This window comes from Lonchura striata, chromosome 2 (assembly GCF_050655825.1).
Source record: "Lonchura striata isolate lonStrDom1 chromosome 2, ASM5065582v1, whole genome shotgun sequence".
Classification (NCBI taxonomy): domain Eukaryota; kingdom Metazoa; phylum Chordata; class Aves; order Passeriformes; family Estrildidae; genus Lonchura; species Lonchura striata.
The window spans coordinates 345,900-371,634 of NC_140704.1; the positions used below are offsets into that span (position 1 = coordinate 345,900).

General features: G+C 58.7%; 1 protein-coding gene across 3 annotated transcripts in view; it reads right to left on the reverse strand.

Moving 5' to 3' along the window:
- Nucleotides 1-4,517: 4,517 nt before the first annotated feature.
- Nucleotides 4,518-25,735, reverse strand: part of AGAP3 (ArfGAP with GTPase domain, ankyrin repeat and PH domain 3) — a 108,624-nt gene continuing 87,406 nt past the window's right edge. For all 3 annotated transcript variants that reach the window (XM_021538996.3, XM_031503774.3, XM_085572868.1), the window contains exons 12-18: nucleotides 23,820-23,993; nucleotides 19,137-19,298; nucleotides 8,419-8,573; nucleotides 7,875-7,965; nucleotides 7,315-7,537; nucleotides 6,043-6,298; nucleotides 4,518-5,822 (exon numbers count right to left, since the gene is read on the reverse strand). In XM_021538996.3, coding sequence (XP_021394671.3) covers nucleotides 5,598-5,822; nucleotides 6,043-6,298; nucleotides 7,315-7,537; nucleotides 7,875-7,965; nucleotides 8,419-8,573; nucleotides 19,137-19,298; nucleotides 23,820-23,993 — 1,286 coding nt within the window. In that variant the 3' untranslated portion in view covers nucleotides 4,518-5,597. The remainder of the gene's footprint in view (nucleotides 5,823-6,042; nucleotides 6,299-7,314; nucleotides 7,538-7,874; nucleotides 7,966-8,418; nucleotides 8,574-19,136; nucleotides 19,299-23,819; nucleotides 23,994-25,735) is intronic.

The following is a 25,735-nucleotide window of genomic DNA, read 5'->3' on the forward strand; positions in this document are numbered from 1 at the left end:
TGGAGGTGACAGACTCATGCTGTCACCAGCGCTGCTGGAGAGAGCTGCAGAGCAGCAGAGTGTTCCTGGCACGGAGCAGAGCAGAGCAGAGCAGAGCTCCCTGTGAACCCTGAGCATTGTGATGGCTCTGGTGCCTTCTGCACAGCGGAGAGCAAAGCCCACACTGCACTGCCCATGCTGCACAGAGAGCACGGTGAGCACAGTGCCCTGCACTGCCCAGAGTGAGCACAGTGAGCACGGTGCCCTGCACTGCCCTGCACTGCCCACGGTGCACAGAGAGCATGGTGCCCTGCACTGCCCACGGTGCCCTGCACTGCCCACAGTGCACAGTGAGCATGGTGCCCTGCACTGCCCACGGTGCCCTGCACTGCCCATGCTGCACAGGGAGCACGGTGCCCTGCACTGCCCACAGAGAGCACAGTGAGCACGGTGCCCTGCACTGCCCACAGTGCACAGAGAGCACGGTGCCCTGCACTGCCCACAGTGCAGAGAGCACGGTGCCCTTCACTGCCCACAGTGCACAGGGAGCACGGTGCCCTTTACTGCCCATGCTGCACAGGGAGCACGGTGCCCTGCACTGCCCACAGTGCACAGGGAGCACGGTGCCCTTTACTGCCCATGCTGCACAGAGAGCACGGTGCCCTGCACTGCCCACAGTGCAGAGAGCACGGTGCCCTGCACTGCCCACAGTGCACAGAGAGCACGGTGCCCTGCACTGCCCATGCTGCTCTAGGCAGCTGTGGCCCCTCTGCATCTGGGAGAGCTGTGGGGACCCCATGAGCTGGAGCTCTGGGTGCTGGGTCAGACTGGGGTTAGTGGGAGGAGGGCCACAATGACAAACTGGGCAGTGAAGACAGACCCAGGGCAACTGAGCCACGAGGCTGGATGGGGCCTTGGGAGGTCTCTGCTCCAGCACCTGCTTGAAGCTTGTCCCATTCAAGATGCTGAAGAACTTGCCCATCTGACTTCCAGTATCTCCAAGGGTGGGCAAACCCTCCTCTTCGGTGCCCAACCACCTCCCTAGCATGTTTTTTCACTTGCATCTCTTTGGAATTTCCCATCTACCAGCTTCTGGCTGCTACCCTGTGTCCTGGTGTAGGAGCTGCTGGGGAAGGAATCTCCACACAAGCACTGGTACACACATACATGCACGGGTACACACACATGTACATACAAAGAGTAAAAGGCAGATACAGGTGCAGACACACAGAGAGATAAATAGATAAGAGTTAGAGTGTGCTTATACATGGACACGTGTTTGTTTATATCAACACGTTTATACTCACATATATATACACATACACATTCATAGAACAAGACTTACTTTGCCCTAAGGAAGACAATTTCAGAATTTACAATGGAATTCTCCCTACCCAAATCTCTCCACTTGTTTACCTGTATGGTGGTTCTTAAAGAACAGGAAAAGGGTCAGGGATTGCATCCCACAGCGTTTATTCACTCAGCACAACAAAGCTGGTCCTCAGCATTCCCTGACAAGGGGCTTGTAAGAAGATGTGATGGCCCACAGTATGGTGCTGGTACTATTCATTATTCACTAGCCAGCGGCTCCAGGACTAGCTCAAGGTGCAGGAGAGAAGCAATGGGCAACAGAGAAACAACGTCCCAATGGCTGGTACCTGAGAAAGGTTGTGACCCTCCCCAGCTACTTTGCAGCTGTGCCAGCTTGTCCAGTGTCCCCACCAGCCAGGCTGGAGCTCCACTCAGGGCTTTGTGACTCCTTGTCCCGTGGGTGTCTGCACCCACCCGCAGGGCTGATTCCCGTGGGTGGGCACAGGGTGCAGGTGTTGTAGTGGAGTGTGTGGGTGCTGTACCTGAATGAGCACAGGCCCAGGGGGCTGGGCACTGTCACACCTGTGCCTTTTCCCCCAGAGGCAAGGCTGGCTGAACATGTGAAGGGGCAGCCCTCTGGCAGGATCTCTGCTCTGGCTACCTCTGCATGCGCTCAGCATGATCCCAGCAGCCTCAGGGTGGATGGTGCTGACCCCTGCCCACGTGTGCCCACCCACAGATCTCCAGGAAGCTGTGCCTGCTCAGCTGGGGCTGCAAGAAGTCCTGTGGGGCTTCAATTGCAAGTTGTACCCTGTGGGTTTTTTCCTGGCTGTGCCCAGGCTCTCTGGGAAGTGCTTCAAACCTGTGCTATGGCTGGTTTCTTGCCAGAGGCCGCATACCATAGATTTACTCATGGCACGAGGCTGCATCCCACGGCTTCTGCCCTGTGGCACCCACCTCCCCCCGGCTCCAGCCTCAGCTCAATGATGTGAGTGCTGCTGGCTGCCTGGGGCAGGGTCCTCATGGTGCTGCAGTGGTCGCTGCTGCTGCTCGGGGCCACGTAACTCAGAGACAGCCCCAGTGTGCTGCTGCCCTGGTGCTCTTGTGCACAGCAGAGCAGAGGGTTGGCCTGTGCCCTCCCTGGCTGGCATCAGCCTGAATACAGACACCTGACTCCTGCCCCGAAACAGACACAGTGCCCCTAAACACAGACACACAGCTCCTGCCCCTAACATGAACACACAGCTCCTGCCCCTGAGCACAGACACAGTTCCTAAACACACCCCTAAACATGGACACGCACCTCTTCCCCTGCACACGGACATGGGGCTCCTGCTGCATTCAGCCTGTCCTGGCCCAGGGCCACCTGAAGCCACACTGGTCACCTTGGCACCCAGACATGCTCCAACACTGGCGTAATGTTGGGCTGGGGTCTGGCCCACCTTGGCTCCTTGGGACGGTGTCAGAGCCTGCAGGGATCTGGTGGCATTCATTCCCTGCCCCCAGGTGCCAGCAAAAGGGCATCACCAGGAGCGCCAGCACCTGTTTGCAGTCCATGGGCAGCAGCAAGGCACGGGGTCCGTCCCCACGGCGCTGTGGTGCCAGCAGAACCTGGCCGGGGCTCCGGGCGCCCTGAGGGGCCTGCACCGCCATGGGCCCCGCACGGGCCCTGGGGGCTGCTCGGGGCTGTGTGGCCCCAGACCTTGGGTGATCTCTGCGAGTCCCTTCCAGCTCAGGGCATTGCACGATTTTGACTGCAGAGCTGTCCCTGCATTGCTCCTGGTGGCACGGTCACGGCTCGCAGCCCCAGCCCCAGCGCCACAGGCAGAACGTGGGGGCAGGCGAGGGGGCTCCTGGGGTCAGAGCTGGGCCCAGGCTGGCACCCGGGGCCTGGGCAGGGCTGGGATGGGAAGGGAGGCGCCAGGGCTGGGTAGGGCGGGATCCCGCGCGGGAGATGATGTATGGGCAGATGTATCAGATCGCACAAGATAAACAAGCAGTGAATTTCATCAGGGCCCATCATGGCTTTAATTTGGCTGCCTAATGAGTCAGATCCAGCCGCGCAGATAAAAGTTGTCAGAGCCGCAGCCCTAATGAATTTCTTGCCACTTGTAATCAAGGCAGCTTGTCTGAGGGGGATGATTAATGGGCCCCAGAGGAGCTGCCGTCCCTCGGCTTCCATTCCCGTTAATGCAGTCGCCAGGAAATTAACCAAACCCAGCACTGGGCTGGGGCCAGGGCCGGTGTGGGGGCACCCCTGGGCACCACGAGGGGACGGGAATGAGGGGTGGCATGGGTGCAGGGGCTGGGCTGGAACCGGGACCAGGACCAGGATGAGGATGGTGACATGGGCACACACAGCCAGAACACATCAAGGAGTGGAGGGGCTGGAGCCACCATCTGCAGCCCCCAGCAAGGCAGCCCTGTGCCATGGGAGAGGCACAAGGAGGCAGCAGGGGTGTGACAGGGACATCTGAGGGTACCTGTGGCAGCTGGGGATATTCTGACACCTCCCTTCCTGGTAGCACTGCCACGCAGGTTGGGGCCCAAGGCCTGTGCCCCAGTACGTGTACAGTGTACAGTGCACTCCCAGCGCAGCAGAGCCCGGTCCCCAGCACAGCACACAGAGGCACAGAACAGTGCCCACTGCTGCTTGTGGTGTGGCGGGGGGGCAGCCAGCCCAGAACTGCCAGCACTGGGGCCCTGCTCTGCCCACAGCTATGAGAAACACGCAAAGGCAGGGCTGGCAGAGCAAACACATGTCTCCACTGCTCAGGGGTCTGCCTGTGCCTTGGGACTCGATGATCCCACTCTCCTCACTCGCCGTGGCAGCCCATCACGCCCTGCCCATCACTGCCTTCCCCCAGCCCAGCCTCACATTGCTGTCCCATGCACAGGGACCAGCTGGCCCAGCACTCCTGCCCTGCACGTCCCCTCTCCACACACCCCTCTGCTGTGCCCATCTCCCATCCCGCCAGAGCTGTGCATTCCTCCAGGGCCATGTTCTAGCACTGTCCCTCAGTGCCCTGGCTGGCACATCTCCCCTCCAACCTCAGCGCTCTGCCGTGTCCCAGGGGCCTGGTTTGGCACAGGACTGCTGTTTTCAGAGCCCAAGCCTGAGGAGAAGAGGCTGAATGTTTGTCAGTGTGGGCTGGAGAGTCACCAGACCCAGCTGCAGACCAGGGCTGCACCAGAGGCCCCAAAGGCAGCACATGGAGACACCGGCCTGGCAGGAGGTGGGTTGCTTTATTGGCCTTTATCTCCTTGGCTGCAGATAACACACACAGGGCAACTTATGGAAAAGAAACCGTATATACAGAGTGTCCATATAAATATTTCCAATGTACATTTTATACACAAGTGACAGAGACATTCCATAGCAGTGTCCAAAGCTTTGAGGTTCCAGCATTCAGCTAGAGGCTTGACCCCAATGAACGAGAAATGCTCCTCTCCTCTCCTCTTGCTCAGCTGGAGACCAGCCCCACCTGGGCAGCAGCGGAAGCCAGCAGGAGGCTCCGATGGAGACACTGTGTATGGCTTGGAGCTTGGAGCTTTAACCTGGAAGGACAGTGACTCGACAGACAGACAGACAGACAGAGCTGGGGATGCCGAGGTGACCATCCTCTTCCCCCTCTAGGTCACCATGGAGGCTGGGGAGGCCTTTGTCCAGGGGCAGTGCTGGGGAGGCACCACCCTTGCATGAGCACATGGGGAGCAGCATTGGTGCGTGCATCCCTCCTGCACTGGCCAGAAGCAGAGGAGCATGGGGGGTGCAGTGGAGAAACAGGCACCTCCTGCTGCCCCCCACCTCACCACTGCACTGGAGGCTGTGGCAACACGTAGGGAGAGTAGGAGGGAAGTGATCACACTGACCTCCCTGAGGGAGCAGGTGCTGCAGCCATCAGCCCCCCTGGTACTGCTGTGCAGGGAGGCTACACACCTGAGCTGCCCCCAGCCCCTGCTTTATCTACAGATGTGGGGGGAGGGGGCAGGAGACACCGCCTCCCCATCCACGTACCGGTCACGAGAACGGGGCGCCCTGCAGCCACCCCAGTGATTACACAGCTCCACAAGCTGCCAGCACTGGACCTGCACAGCTGCACGGCGAGAGGTGGCCGGAACCAGCACAGAGAAGCAAGATGCTGGCTCCCAGCTGGCTCCCATCCTCCTCCTCACTGGAACAGGGGTTCTGGTGGGGGCAAGCGCTGTGGGGGCCCGTCTGTGCTGCTCTCAGAGCCACTCCTGCGGCCCTGCTCCCTGGCAGGGCTGGAGGGCAGCTGTGTGGCGACCAGAGGGCCTGTGCCGGGCTAGGCTGTGCCGGGGCCGGCACTGAGCTCCGCGGGTGCGGCGGCGCAGGCGTTGTTGTTGGCGTTGGCGTTGCGGCGGGGCAGGCTGGGGGTCAGCGTGGCGGCGCTGTCGCTGGGGCAGCCGTGCTGCAGCAGGATGTCGATGCACTCCTGGCTGCCTGCCCGCCGGGCATAGGCCAGCGGGGTCAGGCCCCGAGCATCCCGGCTCTTCACATCCACTCCGTACTGCGCAGGAGACAAGCAGCTGGTCAGTGGTACCTGGGAATGCGTGCCCAGGGGCATGGCAGCAGGCAGAGAGCCGGGAGGGTGGGCAGGGAGAAGGGGCCAAGAGGGTGGGCACGTGGGGGAACCCATGGAAGCAGGATGGCTAAAGGTAGCAGGGAAGTGGGGAAGCACTGGGACAGCACCAGAAGCATTACAGTGGAGACTGCAGGTTCTGCCTTACCCAGATGAGCAGCTGTGTGAAGACTACATTGGCCATTGCGCAGGAGAGATGCAGCGCTGTGCGCCCGTCTCCGTCTCCGTAGGTCTCATTCACTTCCTCCTTGGTGCCGTGGGCCAGGAGCGTCACCACAAGCCGCAGGTCATCCTCCACCACGGCCCGCAGCAGCTGCTGCCCCAGCGGGATGTCAGACTGGGGCAGCGGGGCCAGAAAGAGCTTCTGCTCATACTTAGCCCGGATCCAGCGCTCCTTCTCCTCCCTGCCAGACAGGACATTGTCACGGTCACAGTTGAGACCATTTGCCTGGGCCCCATGCACAAAAGGACACGAGTATCAGCACTGCCATGTGAACATACTCGTGTGAGCAGTGAAAATCTGTCACACCCAGACAGCCCCTGCCATGCCCCTGCTGTGCCCCTGTGCCCACAGCTGCCACCGAGGCTTCGTCACCCCGCTCTGGACACCTTCCTGACACCCGCTTCACTCACGGCACCTCCTCACGGCTCCCTACGGATGCCGTGCGCTCACATCCATGCCCGTACAGCAGCAGCCAGACCCCGCGGCTGTGCCTGTGCAGCTCCACGCCCGAGCCCTCGCAGCCGGCGCCGTGTGCCCTGCTGCGGCAGCTCGGGGACCGTCCCTGGCAGGCCTGCGTGCGGGCCGTGGCCAGCAGCAGGAAAAGGCTAGCGCCGCACACGCCAGCCCGGTGCCACGGGAGGCACCTTATCGCTGCCGCCGTCTCGCCCGGTGCAAACAAAGGCAGTGTCCACGTCCGTCCCGCGGGGCGCGGATCGATGCGCGCCGTGCCGCCGCTATCTGCTGCCATTCTCTCCATCTGCGGCGGGCGGGCGGCCGTCAATGCCCCGCGCCGCGCGCACCCGCTGCCGCCGGCCCTGACCCGCTGATAAGGCGCAGAATGGGCCCTGGCTGGGATGAGTGACAGCACAGCGGCTCCGACATGGACAGACAGGCCCTGAAAGGGACGGACCCTGGAGACCTGCACGGTGCTGCCAAGCCATCTCCGTTAACCCCTTCGGCTTTGCAGCCAGCCTCAGCTCCTGGAGTCGCTGCACAGCCGCGGCTGCCGTGGAGCCCCTGCCCCAGCAGGGTGGCAGGAGAGGCCAGTGCCTCGCAGGCAGGCAGGCAGGACCCCCAACACTGGAGCATCCTGAGGAACCCTGCCTGCCTCAAGACTGCTCCCAAGCCCTGTAGTGTCACCCAGCCCTCCTGCTGTGGTTCCCAAGAAGCATCTCTGGGGTTCACCCCCGACCTTACCGACTGCTCTCAGGCGTGGGCTTGGGGTACCCCTCCACCATTCCCTCCCAGACAGCATTTGCAAGTGCGTTGCCGATGGCCGTCATGACCATAAGAAGCTCGCTAGGCCAGTCATCCAGGTCCAGGGAGCGCACACGGGACAGGTGGGTGCCCAGGTTGCGATGGATCCCAGAGCACTCGATGCACATGAGAGCACCCAGGTTCAGACTGGCCCAGTCCGGATCTGAGGGCAGCAGGATCAGTGGGGGAGAGTTAATAACCTGCCAAGACTCACCAGCCCGTCTCCTGCCGTTCAGACTCGTATTTGCAGACACCTGCCCACCAGAGCCCTTTCCTAGTTCAGTGTCCCTGGAGAGGCCAGGACCTCAGGCTGGCTGGTGAGGGGCCGCAGGCCAGGATGGCAGTGTGGTCTGCACCCCAACCCCGAGGAACAGGTCCACTGCAGGAGAGGACAGGACCGACACACAGAGCAGGTCTCTCTGGGCTGACAGAGGGGTGCCTAGGGTGGTTGGAGCCCCCTCCCCTCCCGGTGAGCCCCCCGCCAGCGTGGCATCTCTTACTCGGTGCATCGCAGTCCACGCAGAAGCTGTTCCCACGCGCGGTGCGGACGGCCTGCATGGCCTGCGCGTCGCCCTGGCTGCCCAGCCGAGCCTGGAAAGAACCCCATGAGGTCCCTTCATTGCGGGCCAGCCACCCTACCATGCATCCTGCACCACTCCTGTCATGCCACACCACACTCCATGAGGCTGGCCAGCATGGGGGCTCTGATAGCAGGGTCTGGAGTGGCCAGCTGTGTGCCAGGGGTGCAGGGGACAGTGGGCCAAAGTGGGGAGAAAGGGCAGAAATATCCAGGGAGGGAATGAACCATGCAGGATCCAGCCACATGGGATGCAGAGTACTCTGTGGGGCCAGAGCCAGGTGGGGAAGAGGTGACAAGAAACCCGGGGGAACTGCACAGTCCCAGGGACGGGACTAAACTCCCTCTGGGAGAAGTGGGATCAAGCCAGGATTCAGCGTGGACAGACAGGCAAGTGTGGGACATGAAGGAATGTGGCAAAGCAGATGCCAGAGAAGACAGATCAGAAGTTGGCCAAGACCTCTTACCTTGTTTTTGCTGCTCTCACAGCCCTGCAGGCTGGCCAGGATCTGGCTCTCAATGGCCTGCACCCAGAGCTCCCGCTCCTCTGATGTTGAGGCTTCAAAGAGCCACGTCTGGCCCGTCAGCGACACGATAATGAACTCAAATGGCTCATCTGGTTCTGGAAGAGAAAGGAGTGCCTAACATGGGACTGGGAAGGAGGGGGTCTGCCATGGGACAGATTTTGGCAGGCCATCCCCACATGGCAGGGTTGAGGCAGCAGCAGAGCCCAGGAGGCTGGGACAGGCAAGTCCCTGTCTTCTCCTGCAGAGAAGAACCAGAGCTCTGTGCCAGTCCTCCCTCCTCCCTCCCTCTGCCTCCACTGGCTTGTGCCCACTCTCCTGCCCTGTGTCCCACCCTCAGAAAAAGCTGCCATCCTCTGGAGCAGTGAAACCAGCTCCTCCACGGAGCTGGTGTCTGCAGACAGCCCCAGCGCCAGGGCTCTGTGCCCACCCTGGCTCCTGCACATGGAGTGAGGCCACGCAGGAGGAGCCTGTGTGCTGGGCTCACAGGCAGCTCCTCACCATGGCTTACAAGAAGTTCTGCCCTGCTGGCACCTGCCAGCCTGGCTCTGCCTCACATGGCCCCCCACGGGCACAGTTCATGGGGTGTCGTGTCAGCCTCACACCCAGCACCAGCATTTACCTTTTATTGCCAACTTCAGTAGTTAGTGCAGTAAATGACTTAACTAAGCGGGGCCTGAATGGAATGACTAATAAACGTTATGTCACAGCACACGCTTCAGCTCATAGCAAAATGATTTGTAATTACCTAATTAGCGTTATGCAAATAACACCCTCATCTCCATAATGTGCCTTCCCAGCTCTCTATTAAAAGCAGGGAGTCAACTGCTTGGCTCCAGAGACAGCACAGAGGCCGAGGGGCCTCCGGTCCACATCAAGGCAGAGCTGTGCTGGCCTCAAGCCTGGCAGGGTCTTGTGCACACTGGGCATGACATGGGGAGGTGCGCAGGGGAGTCTGGAGGACCTTGAGGGAGGCCCCCCTCCCGTCCCTGACTTGTCTGCAGCACAGAAGGCTCTCACTGCAGAGGGAAGCAGCAGAAAGGCAGGGATCGAGGAGCTGCCACAGCCCACCATCAATGGCTGCAGAGCCCCTGGCTGCGTCCCACCAAGGGCACGGCCACCCTCAGCTGCTGTGGGGCCTCCTGGGCCCGACTGAGCTGGGCTGTGCCCATGAATATCCCCAGAACTCACTGCAGCCTTGGGAAGTCTCCTTAGGAAAGCTGGGTCTGTGGGCATGGTGGGAGTGCACAGCCCTTCCTCCCAGGCTTGTGGTCAGCACCTGCACTGACAAGTACCAGGCCTGGAGACCACCAGTGCCCGTGAACTGGTGTGGGAACACGAGGCTGGGTCTCCACACCACCAGAGACTGGGGAGGATGGAATGACTCCAGCATGAGCGCTTGTCCTGGCTTGCCCTTCCCAGATAGGTTTGCCATTCCTTTTACTCATTTCACCCTGAATCAGCCTGGGACTCCTCCTCTGGGGAAAGGTGTCTGTCCTGCCAGAATGTGACATTGAGCCCTCAGGAGGATGACAGACTGCAGGGAGTGGGTAGTTAGCTGCGCTGCTGGACTCTCCCCTCTCTGTGAGTAACTGGGACATCCCACTTGTCCAACACTTTCCTCCAGCTCTCAGCCACAGGAGAGAACCCACAGACATCAAGACCCAGCTCAAGAACAAGATTCTTGGAAAATATACAGCTGCCAGCTTGTGAATACTGGGAGAGGAAATAACCAGGCAACAGCCAGGCTAACAGGCATTGCCTCTTTTGCTTGCTGGCACCAGCCTGTGTGAGTGCTGCCAGAGCCTGGCACGGGCAGGGAGCCCCCAGACTGCAGGGGAGCCGGGACCATCCCCCCACAGCCACAGGATGCGGGGCTGCCTGGGGCCAAGCACTGCCAGCCAGGAAGGAATGGGAACAGCTCTTTGGGGCAGAGGCTGCCCAGGTGCTGGAGAGAGCGCTCCTGGGGGACCCTGACACATCAGAACAGGCCCAGTTCTCCTGAAATCTCATCCTGCCTTGGTCTGAGCCACCTGTGGCTGCTGCCACTTTGGTGCTGAGCCCAAGCCAGCTGCCTGGACTTAGGAAGCACTGGGTGCACTTGAAGTCCTCCCTGCTGCAGCAGGGGGAGGACATAATGGTCAGCAGCCCACTGCTGTGGGCTCACATGGCTCCATCCTCCTTGTTCTTGTTTACCTAGCACCTCCCCACCAAGCAGGCAGGCAAGAATCCCAGCCCCAGCCTTCCTGCACCTGTACACTTCCCAGGGAAGCAAAGTCTTCCCTGCCTGCCCAGGGCTCTGGTGTGGGGATCATTGCTGCTCCTTGAGGCACCATGCTGGGGCAGGGGGCTCCATGTGGCTCCCAGCACTCTGCTCAGGACATTCACAGTAGGGCAGGACTTCCCTCCTTTCTGGGGCTCCAACTTGACTCGGACAGACTTTCTTACTGTCACAGCTGAGGGACATCCAGAGCTCTGGGGCTGCCCAGTCTCAGCCCTGGGAGCAGTCCCAGTCCAACCAAAGCCCTGGCGCCAGCTCTGCAAGACGCAGGACCTCCGTTCCCTTCCTTCTTTGTGCCTCCTGGATTCCAGCTTCATGCCAAACAAAGGCCCTGCTGCTCTCAGAGCCTGGGAAGAGCTAACAAAGGATCACAGCTTTTCTACTGCGCTACAGCAAATTCCCCAACTCACAGTGCAGGATGGCATGTGGGGCTGGATCTCTGTGGAGGCATGACTACGGCAGAAGAGCGCGGCACTGCAGGACTGCAGGATCACACCCTGGATTCACACGTGAGGACCAGCAGAGCTGGGAAGGGAATCCAGGACTTGCAGCAGCTTTGAACACTGTGCAGATCCACCTTCTGGCATGGTCTAGGACCAGTTCCTGAGCTCTTCAGGGCACCCATACAAGCTGAATTAGACTTCAGCAGCTGTTTTAGGGAAAGCATGGGGTATTCTTAGTTTCTTCTGGGGAGAGGTACAGGTTTCCAATGTGGCAGGGCCATTTCTGGCTGGATGAGAGATAGCACCAAGCAGATGACATAAGCAGAAAGTTTAGACTACCTCTGCTGAAGCAGAACTGGCAGAACTCCCTCCCCTGCTCCACACGTGGGCACAGGCTCCTTCTCAGAGGCCAGAGAAGTCCCAGATCTTCTCAGCTCCAACTTGACAGGGCTCAGACCTCAGAGAAAGCCAGTCCTAGAGGAGAGGGCAGCCCTTCCCAGCTGCCTCCAAGCGAGCAGCTACCCGGGGGCCAGAAGGCAGAGCCCGGCCCCCCAGCCCTGCGGCTGCCCCAGCGTGCTGGTGGGAGCCCATTACACCAGATCCATTAGAATTAGTGGGCAGTGGAAATGAATGCGCTGCCTCTCTCTCTCTTGATGATTTTTTGATGATGTTTTAAAGACTGAGCTCCGTGAAGAGTTGCTGAGCAGAGTTTGGTGTGAGCCAGCTCTGCTAATGGGTGTTAACCCCTCGACCCCCCTTCCAACACTGCCCAGAACGAGCGCTCTGAACAGGAGCAGGGTTAGGGAGGGCACGGCCAGGACAGCAGGGCCACATGGCACCCAGACCCCAGCAGGACCTGCAGGTGAGGAGTAGCCCCAGGGCAGTCACCCTCCCTGTGCCAACACCCCAGCCCTGAGGGAAGCAATCCCCCAGGCAGCAGAGGAGCACCACGGCGCTGCCAAGAATGAGGGAATGGAGACACCCTGCGTGTCCGGCCGGGAGCCAGACCAAAGGGACAGCAGCAGGGTACCAAGTGCCCACCCAGATGCACGGGAGTGTGCACCTGCTGCTCAAGGCAGCCCTGTGGAACAGTGTGTCCCACAGGCACCTGTGGGATGCCAGAGAGGAAAAGGAAGGGGAGCAGCAGTGACAGAGCGTTGCCTTCACAGCTCGTGCCAAGCCCCCTCTCCGTGCTCTGAGTAGGGGGAAGGACAGCTCTGAGCACAAGGGGTACACCAGAGAGCTAAAAACACCTCAGCTTCAATACAGGGCTGGGGCAGAGCTTGGTCCTGACTGCAAAGGGCTCTGGCTACACCCTGCATTGCTGCCCAGCCAGAGAGCTCCTGCAGGGACCCTGATGTGGAGCCACGGGAGCAGTACTTCCCCACCTCCACCCCTCCTTGTGCACCCTGCTTCTCTGTGGGGTGCACCCGGGCAGCGTGCTTCCCTGGGGACCTGCAGGGGGACAGGCTGGCCCCACCCTCACCCCTACCCGAGCTGCCCCAACATAGGCTGGGGCAGGGCTCTCAGAGCACAAACAGCAATATGGGGGGCTGCTCCTCTGTCCCAGAAGCACCAGGATATGAGGCAGCTCTGTGAGGACAGAGCAATGTCCCTCTGGTCCCCACCAAGTGTGGTGGGACCGTGCTCCCAGCACTTGGACACAGCACAGCAATTCCCTCTCTACACAGGGCACTGGACAGAGCTCCCCCACGCCAGCCCAAAGGCCCAGGGTAGCACTTTCTTCCCTCATGGGAAGGGGGAGTTCAGCACAGGGGATGGCAGTAGCATCTCCATCCCAGCACACCAGGCAGAGAGCCTTCCACACCAGACAGCTTCCCTGCTGCTCCTTCCTGAGCAGATGGGTGCAGGGTAGTGTAGGACACTTTCCCTGCATCCGAGCAGGTCTGGCAGAGAGGAACAGGATTCCACTCAACATCAGGAAAACAGGAAGCAGAGCTGGCACTGAGCCCCACTCCTGAAGCAGAAGTTTCCTCTGTCACCTCTGCTCTTCACCATCTCCCAGTCACATCCAGCCTCTCCCTGCATGCTGCCCTTCTCCCACTCCCATTACTTCTCCTGCTTTGTGCTGGCAAAGTAGAAGTGCCTCCAGAGGCCCTGGAGAGTGGGTAGTCATGCAGGGAAGAGGTGGGGGGATGCCTCCAGCATGTGGGGCACATGGCAGGAACCAGGGCAGGTCCTGTCAGACACGCAGGGAGACCCTGGCCCACAGCTCCGCTCTCTGGCTGCCAAGCTTGTGAGAAGGGTCCTGGAGCAGGGCAGCCGGCAGCCCCTGGCCTCGGGTGCTTGTTTGCAAGCTGCGACTGTACCATATCATTACGAGGTGTTTGGGATATCAACAAATTAGCAGGCGTCTGGGAAGAGAAGGATGCAACACCATTCGTAAATGTCAGCTCGCTACCTCCTCATTTTGCAGATCATTAAACCCAATATTCCCAACCTGTATTAGTGCAACAGGGACAGGCCCTCTGCGGGGACAGTCGCAGGAGAGCGCAGCAGGAGCAGCGCTATGGAGAGCCCCCAGCGCTGTCCCGGCGCCCCCAGGCCCAGAGTGCCCCGGCTGAGCTGGCACGGATGGCACACCAGGGATGGTGCTGAGCTGGCACAGATGGCATCACCAGGGATGGCGCTGAGCTGGCACGGATGGCACCACCAGGCATGGCACGGGGGCCGGGGTTGGCAGCAGCGGGGGATTTGAACGTGGAGGGGCACACCAAGCTGTACAACGGGGCACACAGTGGGGTCACAAACGTGTGTGGCACGTGTGGGGAAGGACACAGTGTGTCAGTGTGTCCCTTGCTCCCAAAGGACACCACAGGTACACAGGGGTGTGCAGGGGGTCAGGTAAGGATCGAAGATTGCCATTTCTGTGTACCTGGCAGGGAGGATGCAGTGTGGGGTGCAGCGTGTGCTGGGGGTGGCAGAAGGGCTGGGAGGTGTGTGCAGGCATCAGGGAGGCAGGTCACAGCTGGGAGGGCACAGACAGAGCAAGCTTCGTTGTGTGAGCAGAGGTTTGTGGCAGGGTCAGAGTGCGCACAGGAGGGTCTCTCAGAGCGGTAACATGGAGCTGTGTAAGCTCCCCCAGGAACCACAGACTGAAGGGGTGGGACCTGATGGAGACAGGGAAGCAGCTGAACCACAGAGATGCCCAGCACAGGCTGCCTCCCTCCTGCCAGGACTGAGCAGAGAGCTCCAAGGTCCATAATGAGCTGGAGTGACTTGTTAGCACTGAATTAAGAGGCTTGGTGGAAGGAAGCACGCGGGTGACACAAGCTGTGTGGGGCAGGCGGGAGCTGAGCGATAGCAGCTGGAATCCCCAGCAATCTGCTGAGCACGGCTCAGCCTTGCACTCCTGGCTTGCCACGATGGGCCTCGACAGCCCCTGACAGTTGGCATTAATCACGCACATCGCCCCAACACAACTCTTTACTGGCCATCAATTTCCTGTGGGTTTTAAAACTAAAAAACAAAGACAAAACCGCGTCGTTTGGCCGCCACTGAGAAGCACATTAAGGGGCTGTCAGCTTCTCGCCATGCACCCTGCATCACTCTTTAAGCACATGAGAAGTTCATTATCCCTGGAGCTCTGGCAGCCATGGGGAGACTGGAGCAGGGAGCGTCGCAAAGGCGCTGCTGCCCTCAGCCGTGTCTGGCGGCTCTTTGGCCCTCCTGGAACATGAACAGGGGCCGAGGGTCCAGGCCAAGAGGAGCGTGGCTGCAAGGGGGCTGTGGGCTGCGCCATGGCAGGACGGGCACTCCTGGCCACAGAGCTCTGCTGGGCTCTGATAAGAGCAGACTTTCCTGATGGCCCTTGCTGGATGACACTGCACCTACACCGTGGGGATGAGCATCTTCACCCCCTGACAGCCTGACACACGTTTGTCAGCCTGTGGGTGCTCCCTGACAGCCTGAGCTGCACTCCCCAGCTTGGTGACATCTCCGGCAGCCCAATCCCACGCCTGCCATAGTTTGTGGATGCTCCCTGGCAGCCTGACACGGAGCTCTCTTTAACATGAGCCCATGTAAAAAAGCAACAGCTCGTTTGATTTATGATACTTCAGAACAACTAAGATTCAATTGCTCTGCACGTCCCTGGCTCTGATTACCTCCTAAATGAGATAAACTGATGGCAATTTATCCCCAGACCTCACCAACTTTCCCAGGATGCTAACCTGAGCTGCTCGTGCCTAGCTCACCAGCGTGGGGCGGGTGGAGGCAGGTGCAGGCAGCCTGAGCACAGTCCAAACCTGCTCCCTCACATACCCCAAGGGCTGCTCCTGCCCGCAGGGATGCTGTGACAGAGGCTGAGCCTGACACCCTGCCTGGCCCCAGGCAGCTCCTGGTGGGTGGGAAGTTTTAGGGGGTGTCCCTCCACAGGTGGGAGTCCCTCCACAGTACTCCCCACACCAGAACAGCCAACGGAAAGCATGGCTCCTCACTGGGCTGTCCCCATGCTCCTGCCAGGACAGTGAACCCTCCACAGAGGGATGAGCACCACAAGGGGACAGCAGCTCAGCCACAAGGGATGGCAGCTCTGCCACAGGGCCTGGCAGCCCTGCTCCTGGCACAGAAATTTCACACTTTCACCATGTTGACTGTGCAGAAGCAAAAAACTCAAATAACCCTGCTCTGAAATAAACTACCATAACTGTTCAAAGGAGCTAATGAAGATTCAAAGGGGTATCAGTCATACTTACAGACACCAGTCCATGACACAAACCATTGGCCATGCCCACGGTGTGGGGCGATGCTCAGCCCGGGGCTCACAGCCGGACCACCCGGACATTGGGACGGGACCTCAAGCGGAGGCTCAGCACCTCCTTTTACTTGCTGCCAGTCTCAGCTTGTCCTGCAGGACAGTGACCTATCATGGGTGGCCACCTGAGCACCAGCCCCAGAGTCACTTGTCCTCGGCCTTTGCCCTGGCCTGCTGCTCTCGGTGGCGAGCTGCCGCAGTGCCCAGAGCTGTGTCAGCTCTTGGAACAGTCCCGGAGCTCAGAGCAGGAGAGGGACCGAGCAAGGCACTCACAGAGGCAGCAGGGCAGGAGCCGAGCAGCAGGCACGCGGCAGGCGGGGGACAGAAAGGATGTGTGACCCAGCTCCGTAATTCAGACTGAGCACAGGGATGGGCACGGTCCTCTCTTGACCAGGATGCCCCCCTCACGCCAAAATGGGGCACACAGCTCATTGCTGCTGGAACTGGCTAAAACCTAGCTGGAAGCTCTAAGTGCAGCAACAGTGGCTGCTCCCACGGACTCAGAGCATGGTTCTGCTGGCACAGATGCTGCCACAGCCGCAGGTCCTGTTGAAGCAGGGCAAGGTAGGAGCATGACAGAACTGACCCAGCCTCTAGAACTTTTGCAGTTGGATCAGTTTTCTAATATACTAGATACTTTTAAAAAAGAAATGCGAGTTCAGTTTGTCAATAGCTGACCAAAAGCCAGAAACCCACCATGCAGCAGCCCACGGCACCACTGTGCCCCAGCAGAGGTCTGGGAGCAGCTGGCTCCATAGCCCTGCCCCACTGCAGCAGTGAGCCTGTTCACCCACTGGAGAAGGATACAGGGAATTGGACAGTCTGGGTTCACACTGGAAACGGGAGGATGGGCTGCCTGTGCCCGCTCTGCCGTGCTCTGCTCACCCTCACGTGCTGCTTGCACTGCTCCTTCCCGCTGCAGCACCAAAGCAGCTCAGCCACCCGCTGCCACGCACTCTGACACCAGCAGCACTGCAGATCACAGAGTGGGGACTCCTCCTGCTCCCGGTACTGCTGCCAGAGGTTCTGGCAGCAGGAGAATCCAAGGTGTGCAAGGTCTGCGCGGTGACAGATGAAGTTTGGTAATTGACACTGGTAAATTAAGTTCTGTGTTGAAAAATGCCAAAGAATGTACACTGTAGGAAAAAGTTACATTTCTAAAACACCTGATAGGGCTTTAAATTACTCATATCAACCTGAGACAGGGCCTGGGTAACACTTCAGGTAAGACAGACCGCTGCCCAGCTCACTACCAAGGACCAGTGCAGGACACAACAAAAATACTCTGATGTCCTCATGCTCCTCACATGTCTTCACCCCCATCACTCCTCCTTCCAGGGATGCTGCCAAACCAGGAAGGACAGAAAGAGTGAGCCTGTGTCAAAAAACATCCCTATGAGATGATAGAAAAACTGGGATTGCACAAGGATTCCTGTCCTGGGCACACAAGGAGAAGGGTGACAGCCCTCCAGCCTGTGCATCTGGGAGCAGAGGGCTGGGAATTCTGCCAAGCACACATGTGTTGTTGAAAAGGAACTAATCAAATTTTAAGACTTCAAGCAGTGGTTAGTCCATGTTACTACTTCATAAGAGTGGTCCCACATTCAATTCCCTTTTCCACTAGAAATTGGCATCACATTCTGTGTAATGTCAGGTCCCAGATTCTGCACCTCTCACACTCGGTCTGCCATGCTGAGGGGCCGCAGGACCAGACCTCCTCTGCAAGCACTGACACATCAGTCCTGTGCTTCTTGGTCTTTGTTGTGGTCAGCTGAGAGCCCTCCTGTCCACATCACAAACCCAATCATCACACCGAGGTCAGCTCTGGACCTCCTTTACAACTCTCTTAGCATTCTATTTACAGGACAGGACTCACTCCTTCGGCACATGCTTTCCCATCTTACATGTGGGAGTGCAAAACCATCCCCTCCTTCACTGTCCCACTGTTCATGCAAAGAATGAGCCTCTCCTTTTGCCAAGCACTGGGCTGAGAACTGCAAACCAATTTGGGAAGGCAAATGTGTCTGAGGAGGCAACATACACACAGAGCTAAGAACAAAGAAGCAATGCTTCTTGCTATCCATGGGACACCAGTTTGACACACTCAAACGATGCTCAAGGTTCCTCAATCAACCACGGCAGATGGGAAACCTGCCTTACACTTTTGCATTTCAGATGCAGACAGCTACAATAGAAAAAAAACCCCAACAGAGCTGCCCAGCTCTGCACAACATCAAAGCAATGATTCCAAGAAGAAGATCTTCAGCTGTTCTGCTGTGGGACACCTGGGCTGCTGGACTGCAGGCAGACATGTGATTTGGAGCAAGGTGCCAGGACAGCTGCAGCACCTTCAGGTACAGACTAATATTTCCTGGTTTGTTTTGCAGGAACTGTTAGCTCCAAACACTTGTATCCTCCTCTCTGAATTATGTCTTTAGTTCGTCTCACTACAGAAGCTTATTGAGTGCTGTGGGACAGGATGACCAAGAATAAAGTAAAATCTCACTTTTCCAGTAGCTATCACAAATGCAGGCTTTGGAGAACATGGCTGCCAGGCTCATCTCTACCTGGACAAATTTGGTGTCTTTTCCCAGCAGAATGCTTCCCCATGCCTTGCAGCTTCCCTGTGAAGCTTTGGGTCCCTCTTCAGCAACCACAGACACCAGAATTTCTCAACACAAAACCCGTCAGTACTCTGAACACTGGAAAAGCAATGCACATGCCTTCAGCTGGTCCCCTGAAGGAGATCAGCTTTTCCAAAAGACCCTTGGCTTGAGGCAGGTGCCCAGCACAGGTCTTCTGAATTATGAAAATCTGGCCAATTTACAAGTCAATGGAATTAGGTCCTTGTAGTGGAAAGTGTCTGAGAGCACACCTTAACCATATGGTGTGCTCTCAGGTCTGCTACTACAGTTAGCAATTTTAATTACCAGTGACTGTCTGAGCACGCACAGGCATGACGGTGGTTCTGCAGGGCACGTGGGAAATGGAGGGAAAGGCAGATCAGAGAGGCTGGTAGCCCTTTCCTGCCTCAGCCCAAGCTGCTTGGACAAAGAGTGCTCTGAGCCCTGCACGAGAAGCACTCCAAGCCCCAGGCACCCAGAGAGCACCGCAGGAACCTCTAAGCAGCAGAGCTGCCCCCCAGGCAGACCCTTCCTACCTTCTGCTGCCGTGCTGGGGCCATCAAGCCGAGTTGTCCCTGTGCTCTTTTTCCTGCGATGCTTTTTCCTGTTGGCATGTGGTGACGGAGGTGGCTCCAGCTTTGGGCTGGCAGCACTGGAAATGTTTGGGCTGGAGCTGAGGGAGTCGGCAGTACCATTAGCTGGGGAGAAAAATAAGGCAAGTCACGTACATGGGACAGACACTCTCCTCTCCCCAGAGACACCCAAGTGCTCTGCAGCCAGCCCCGGTACTTGGCTGGCTCGACCCACACAACCCCATGAGACAGGGCAGGACCTGCCCAGCTCCATGGCACAGGGCCACCCCCACAGCCAGTGCAGCTCAGGGCTGGCAGCTCCTTGGGCACTCGGGCTGGACCCGCTCTGCGCTGGGATCCACGCAGAACGATCGCACAGGGACACGTGCAGCAGCACCTCTGGAGCAGCCCGAGGCCCCATCCCCAAACGCGTGGTCCTGGGGAAGCAGTTCCCTCACAGGGCAGTGTCCCTTGTCTGGACAGGCCTTTTGGGAAGGGACAGGCCCAGAAGGTGATCTGGCTCTCTGGGGCAGCCCCAGGATCTGCAGAGCCCCTGCACTGCCCTCCCAGCACTGCTCTGCCAGACGAGGTGACTGGGGTTGCCACACTCAGGAACCTGAGCATGATGGGCTCAATAGGCTTCCGATACGGAGCTGAAGAAGCTGCATCCCCAGCAGCAACGCACCAAATTTATCCTCAATCATACTGTTCCTTACAATTAATAGCAGAATTAGAAACAATCAGGGAGCTGCCTAATTACTGTCAATTAGAGTGCGCTAATCAAGCTCCGATCACACACACACACGCTGCCGCTGCACTCACCATTAAATGTCAAATTTCATTAGAGACCAGCAACAAAATCAAAAGCCTGACATTCAATTTCAGCAGCACACACAGCGCAGGCTTCCAATCAGCATAAAAATGCAGACTCCGGGGAAGGCAACGAGGCGCAGGAGTCCTCGCTGCACTGTTAACCCTCTCCTAAATCCACTCCTGCCTCTCCAGTGTCCACCCACCTGGGCATGGAGCTGCCATCTATGCAGCTCCATGCCCAGGACCTCTGCCCCAGGCAGCGTGCTGTCCTCTCTGCCACAGTCCAGTGTTTCCCATCAAGTCCTGACTTCCCATTTCCATGTTCTGTGGCACCCGGAGTCAAGAAAGGAACCACAGCATTGCACAAGGGCAGCAGCTCCAGCAGTGGGATGGCAGGGACCTGCCAAGCCTTTCTCCCACGCCAGCCTGTCCTCTGCTCCCTTGGTTCATCCTGGTTGGGTCACATTGGTTTCTGGGGCTTGGTCAGTCTCAACAAACACTGAAAGTGGGTGGAGAGAGGCACAGAGGGTCAGAGGCCCAGGCAGGGATGGAGGTGCAGCTGGTGTCCCCCTCACACACCTGAGAGAGGCTGCAGCACTGGAGCTCTCCCAGCTCTGGTTTCTCCTGCACTGACACACACCAGTAGGGTGTTTCTGCTGCTATTTATCCATGGGGAAATAGCTCACCCTTGACAATTAAGAGAGATAAATCTAATAAAATCAGACTCCAGTTTTCTAAATATAAAATTACTGATCCTGCTACAGGACCATGCTTACAGCAGGTGTGAAGCACCTTCAGCTCCTAGCCATATGTCACAGGGGACCTGAACTTTCTCATCAGTGGTTACAAGTGGTGCCTCCACCCTCCTTCTGCTGCCCACCTGCTCACCAGGATGCTCCCTGGGACAAATCCCAAACCTCTGGCACCCTGCCCCACTCCAGGCTTGGTGAGAGGGGCTGCACATTTATGCACTCCCCCTCCTGTGGCCTGCTGTGAGCCCACAGCTCCTGAGGGATTGTCACCCACATCCCTGCTCTTCCTGCCCAGCAGCCAGCACCAGAGCTGGGGACTTGCAGGGGCCCCGTGGGATGGGGACAGGATGGCAATGGGGTGGGGCAGCACATGGAACACACTCTTCTCTGTTAGACCAGGCATTGCTCACTCTCTCCTTCCCCAGTAGGGCAACTGAACCCCTCTGACTTACCCAAGGACTTCCAGAGCCCCAGCTCACCAAGGGAACCTTTCACAGGCACACCTGGGACCTCCCGGGCCCTTCTCCAAACCAGTCAGCCTTAGGGGGGACCCTGGGACCCCCCAGGTGGGCTGCAGAGCTCTTACATAAGGGACAGATATAGAAACTGCTGGAGCATGTTTATATGACTGCCTGGCCCCATCCCATTGCTCTTCCATCTACTCTCCAGGGCACAACCAGAGTAGACAGCCTGTGCCCAGGAGCTGGGATGGCAGCCCACAGCCTTGCTATGTGCCCAAAATCAGCTCTGAGCACAGGAAAATTCCTCACCTGCCCGGCCATGCAGAACTGGAAACACAGCAGAGAGCCTGGCCCCTGGCAGAGCCAGGGTTCAGGGGTGGTGCAGCTTCACTCAGCCCAGCTCCTCGATGGAGGGCTGGTTGTGCTGCTCAGCTCAGCCCTGCCGTGTGGAAAGAGCTGCCCCCAACAAATGCCCCCTCCCTGAGGACACTGAGAATCCACTTTGTCAGCTGTGGCTGAGGGGAACACAGGGCAGGTATGGGAACTGCCTGGGACCCCAGGCAAGTGGCCCATGCTGTGCTGTGGGCCCTCCAGAGCTGCTGGCCCCGTGGCCAGTCTGTGGAGCACTAACAGAGGGCTCGGGGTCAGTACAGGGCTTGGCACCTGAGAGCGGGCGAGCAGCCACCAGCATGCAGGACATCAGTGAGCACCGAGATGGCACCTCATCCCCCCTGTCACTGGCAGGGGCAGCAGCACAGAACCACAGAATGGTTTGGGTGGGAAGCAACCAAAGCTCACCCAATCCCACCCCCTGCCATGGCAGGGGCACCTTCCACCCCAGACTGCTCCAAGCCCTGTTCAACCTGGACACTGCCAGGGATGGGACTACCAAAGCTGCTCTGGGCACCCTGCTGCCTCACCACCCTCTCAAAAAAACATCTCTTCTTTATATCTAGACTAAACTCACCCACTTTTAGTTTAAAACATTATTCCTTTTCCTGCTACAACAGACCGTGCAGATCAGCTCTCATTTGAGTCCTCAGTTACTGCACATAGAAGAGGCAGACGGGTCCAGGTGCTGTGAGCATGGACAGCTCCTCCACTGACAGCAACAGGACAAGGAGAAGAGGGACACAGAGCAGGACAGGGGACAGGACAGGGGATAGAGGGATGGGGGCAGAAGGACAGAGGGATGGCAGGCAGGGCAAGGGGCAGAAGGCCTGGGAAAAGTGGGATGGGGGCAGAAGGATGAGGGGCAGACAGGGGACAGAGGGATGGGGGCATGGGCTGGCTTGCTCTCCTGTGCAGGGCAGGGCAGGGCAGGGCAGAGCAACGCACAGCAAGGCCACACCAGCCCCCAGCTCCGCAGAGGGGCTGCTGGGAGGAAGGATGAGACCTGCCACAGCAGCTCCTGGGACAGGAGGGAACTGGGGCAAGGAGCTGCTCTCCAGAGGGCTCATGTCACACAACCGATCTGTGCCAAGGCACCAGTGCTGCATGAGGGCAGCAGAGCTGCTGCTGAGCGCGCCGGGGCGCGGAGCCGCCGCTGCCGGGGCTCTCGGCTGCCGCGGGCCGGGCCCGGTGCCGTGGCACCGGGGACCCTCCCCAGCACGGGTGCGAGCGGACACGGCCGTGTCCCCCTCGCAGCGCTGGCGCGGCCGAGGCGAGGGGGCTGCGGCAATCCCGCTCAGCGCTGCGCCCTTCCGCTCCCCTCGCCCGCGCTGCCCCATCAGCAGTAACAGTCTGATTAATTCGCTTCCAGCAGGGAGCTGATGGGGCCAATGATGGAGCCGCTGCATCAGGCGCGCTGAAATTGATAGTTTTTCACAGTTACAAATGAGGAGCCTCCTCAGCTGCAAATGGCGCCCGCACAGTCGGACTCCGGTAATGATCATAAAGAGGCTCCTTTAAACTGCGAAAGCCCCTGGGAGCGGGCGGGGGGGCGGCTGCCGCGCTAATGAGAACTACAAGGGGCGAGCAGGCATGGAAATGGCTCCTCCACTCTTGATGTGCATTTAACTGCTTTTTTAGTGCGGCGGCAGAGCCAGGAACGAAGGAGTGATGAATGCAGCACAAAAGCATTTATTTTCCAATTCGGCAAAGTGGCTACGTTGGGAAATGTATGAATTATTTTAATTCACTCAACTGTCCTGAAACATCACTGAGAGCGAGTGAGCGTGGGGGGAGGGGGTGGGCCGTGCTCAGTGTGTGCTCCAGAGACAGGAATCACTCCTATTCCTTCAGCTGCCCCGAAATCGGGGAGATGGGGGTGCCAGCGAGGTGCAGTTATGGGGGAAAGCAGTGGTACGTAACCCCAGTACCACAGCACGTGGAGCTCAGAGCAAGGTCAGAGCAGAGGGCTCGGAGCCACCCTGCTGCAGAGCAGCGTCCCTTGGCTGGAGCTCCTCCATGCCTTGCAGGACAGCCTCTTCTCTGGCTGGGACACTGCCAGCTGACCCTCGCTAAGGGGGACAGTCCCAGCGAGGCCCAGAGGCTGTGTCTGACACTCACGAGCAGGCTCTGGGCTCACAACCACAGGACAGAGCTCAGAACTGCCCCACCGCTGAAATGAACCGCCCTGCCTGCTGAGGCTGCGGGAGAAGGCCAGAAGGGCTACTCACGGGGGTTGGGGCAGCTGCCGGGGATAGCCACAGCCTCGTTCCACTGGTCTGCACTGGAGACAGAGTAGGAGCGCTGGTGCATCCCGTCTGGCTTGGAGCTGAAGCCCACGAGGTTGATGCCACTGATGGAGCGCTCGGAGTGCAAGGAGGTGCTGCTGGTCGAGTGGGGAGCACCTGCAAGAGAGACGAACGAAGCACGGGCTGACTGCTGCCTGGAAGCTCAGGGGAGAAGGAAAAGCTGTCCCGTACCTGAGGTCACACTCCTCAGGTGGCTCCACATGAGGACTGGCTCTCCCTGGCTCTCCTCTCCCAGGGGGTGCTTGTGCAACACCCCAAAGGTGCTGACAGAAGAGCCCAGCATGCCCCATTTCCCAGAGGGAGCCCCAGCTCCCATCTTAGTGGGTTGCAGTGCAGCACCCTGGGATACACAGCTGGGGATTCTGGCACACAGCTTCCCCACAGCTGGAGTTCATGTTCATGATTTTCACTACAGCCCCTGGGCAAACCCAAACCCACCCCACAACCAGCGCATCCACTTTCATCTCTCAACTTCACCTTCTTGTGTGTCCCTGGCAGGAAATCCAGCCATGCTGGGGACACTGGGAGAGAGTGTGAAATCACATGGAGGGTGTCAAAGAAACAAGCAGGGGAACAGATATCTGTAAGGCAGGGATGGCAGGTGGAAGCTCCTTTTTCCACTAGCTCAAAACTGCTGTGGCTGAGCCCAGAAACCTGAACCCCCAAGAGAGGAGTGATTTTGGGACTAGAGACTGTCACAGAGGACAAGTGATGCAAAATGAGTCAAGTGTTTCTGTATTATAGGAATACCCAAAATGTCCAGAACAGCAAACAAAATGGTTCTGACAGGGAGCACACCCCCTCCCGTTCAGTCTGCAGGCAATCTGCCACAGAGGACAGTGGCCCGAGGGATCCCACTGCACCTGTCCACCACCAGCCCTCTCCCTCACTCCCCTCAGGCCATTCTGCTCCAGCCACTGCAGAGCAAGCACCCTGGGAGCTCAGGGGTGAGAGAAGGGGCCCTGTCCCTACTACAAAGCTACATCTCCTTCCGTGCCCAGAGGCACAGACACTGAGCTGGGACTCTCACTGCAGCCCACCTGGTCATGGCCCAGGGCAGGGTCACAGAACAGCTCCAGATGCTGCACACCCACAGCTCCAGCCCTGCAGCCATGGTGAAGCTGGGCTGTGAGAGCCGAGCCATTGGTCCCATGGGACGGGTACAAGTGGGAGCCTTCACGGAAGCAAACGAACACCACCTGTGGAAGCAGGTCCCCAGTGGGAGCTGCTGCGGCCAGGACAGCTCACCGGTCTTCCTGTGGGAAACCACATTCACTTGGCTGTCAAGGATCCCAGCACAGCTGAGGTGGAAGGGAGCTCTGGCACCATCCTGTACAGCCCGGCTCAAGCAGGCCCCCCAGAGCCAGTGGCCCTGGACTGTTTCTGATGAGTATGCAGCATCTCTAAGGAGAGAGATGGCATAACTTCCCTGGGCAACCTATCCCTGTGCTGTGCCACCCTCTATGAAGAGCAGAGCCCCACAAAACCCCACATGAAGCCTCAGAGTTCATACATAGATGTAAGTTTCTGTCCTTGTTGTTTCCATGAAAACCCAAGTGTTGCTATTTAGATGTGCCCAAGCAGAGCCAGGGCTGCCGAGTGTCTGACGGGACAGCTCAAGAGTCCAATACTCCCTCCAAAGGCAAGTGTTGAAAGGAGGAGTGAGGTGGCCACCAGCCCTGCACCAGGCACGGCTGCCACCCATTGTCATCATCACCATCATCACCACCAGCATGGCATGTACCTCCCACCCTCTTCCCTGTACTCACCCTGGACCAAAATGCCCTTTCCCTGCAGGGGTGTGCAGGGATCCCCCGTGATCCTGCCTGCCAGCAGTG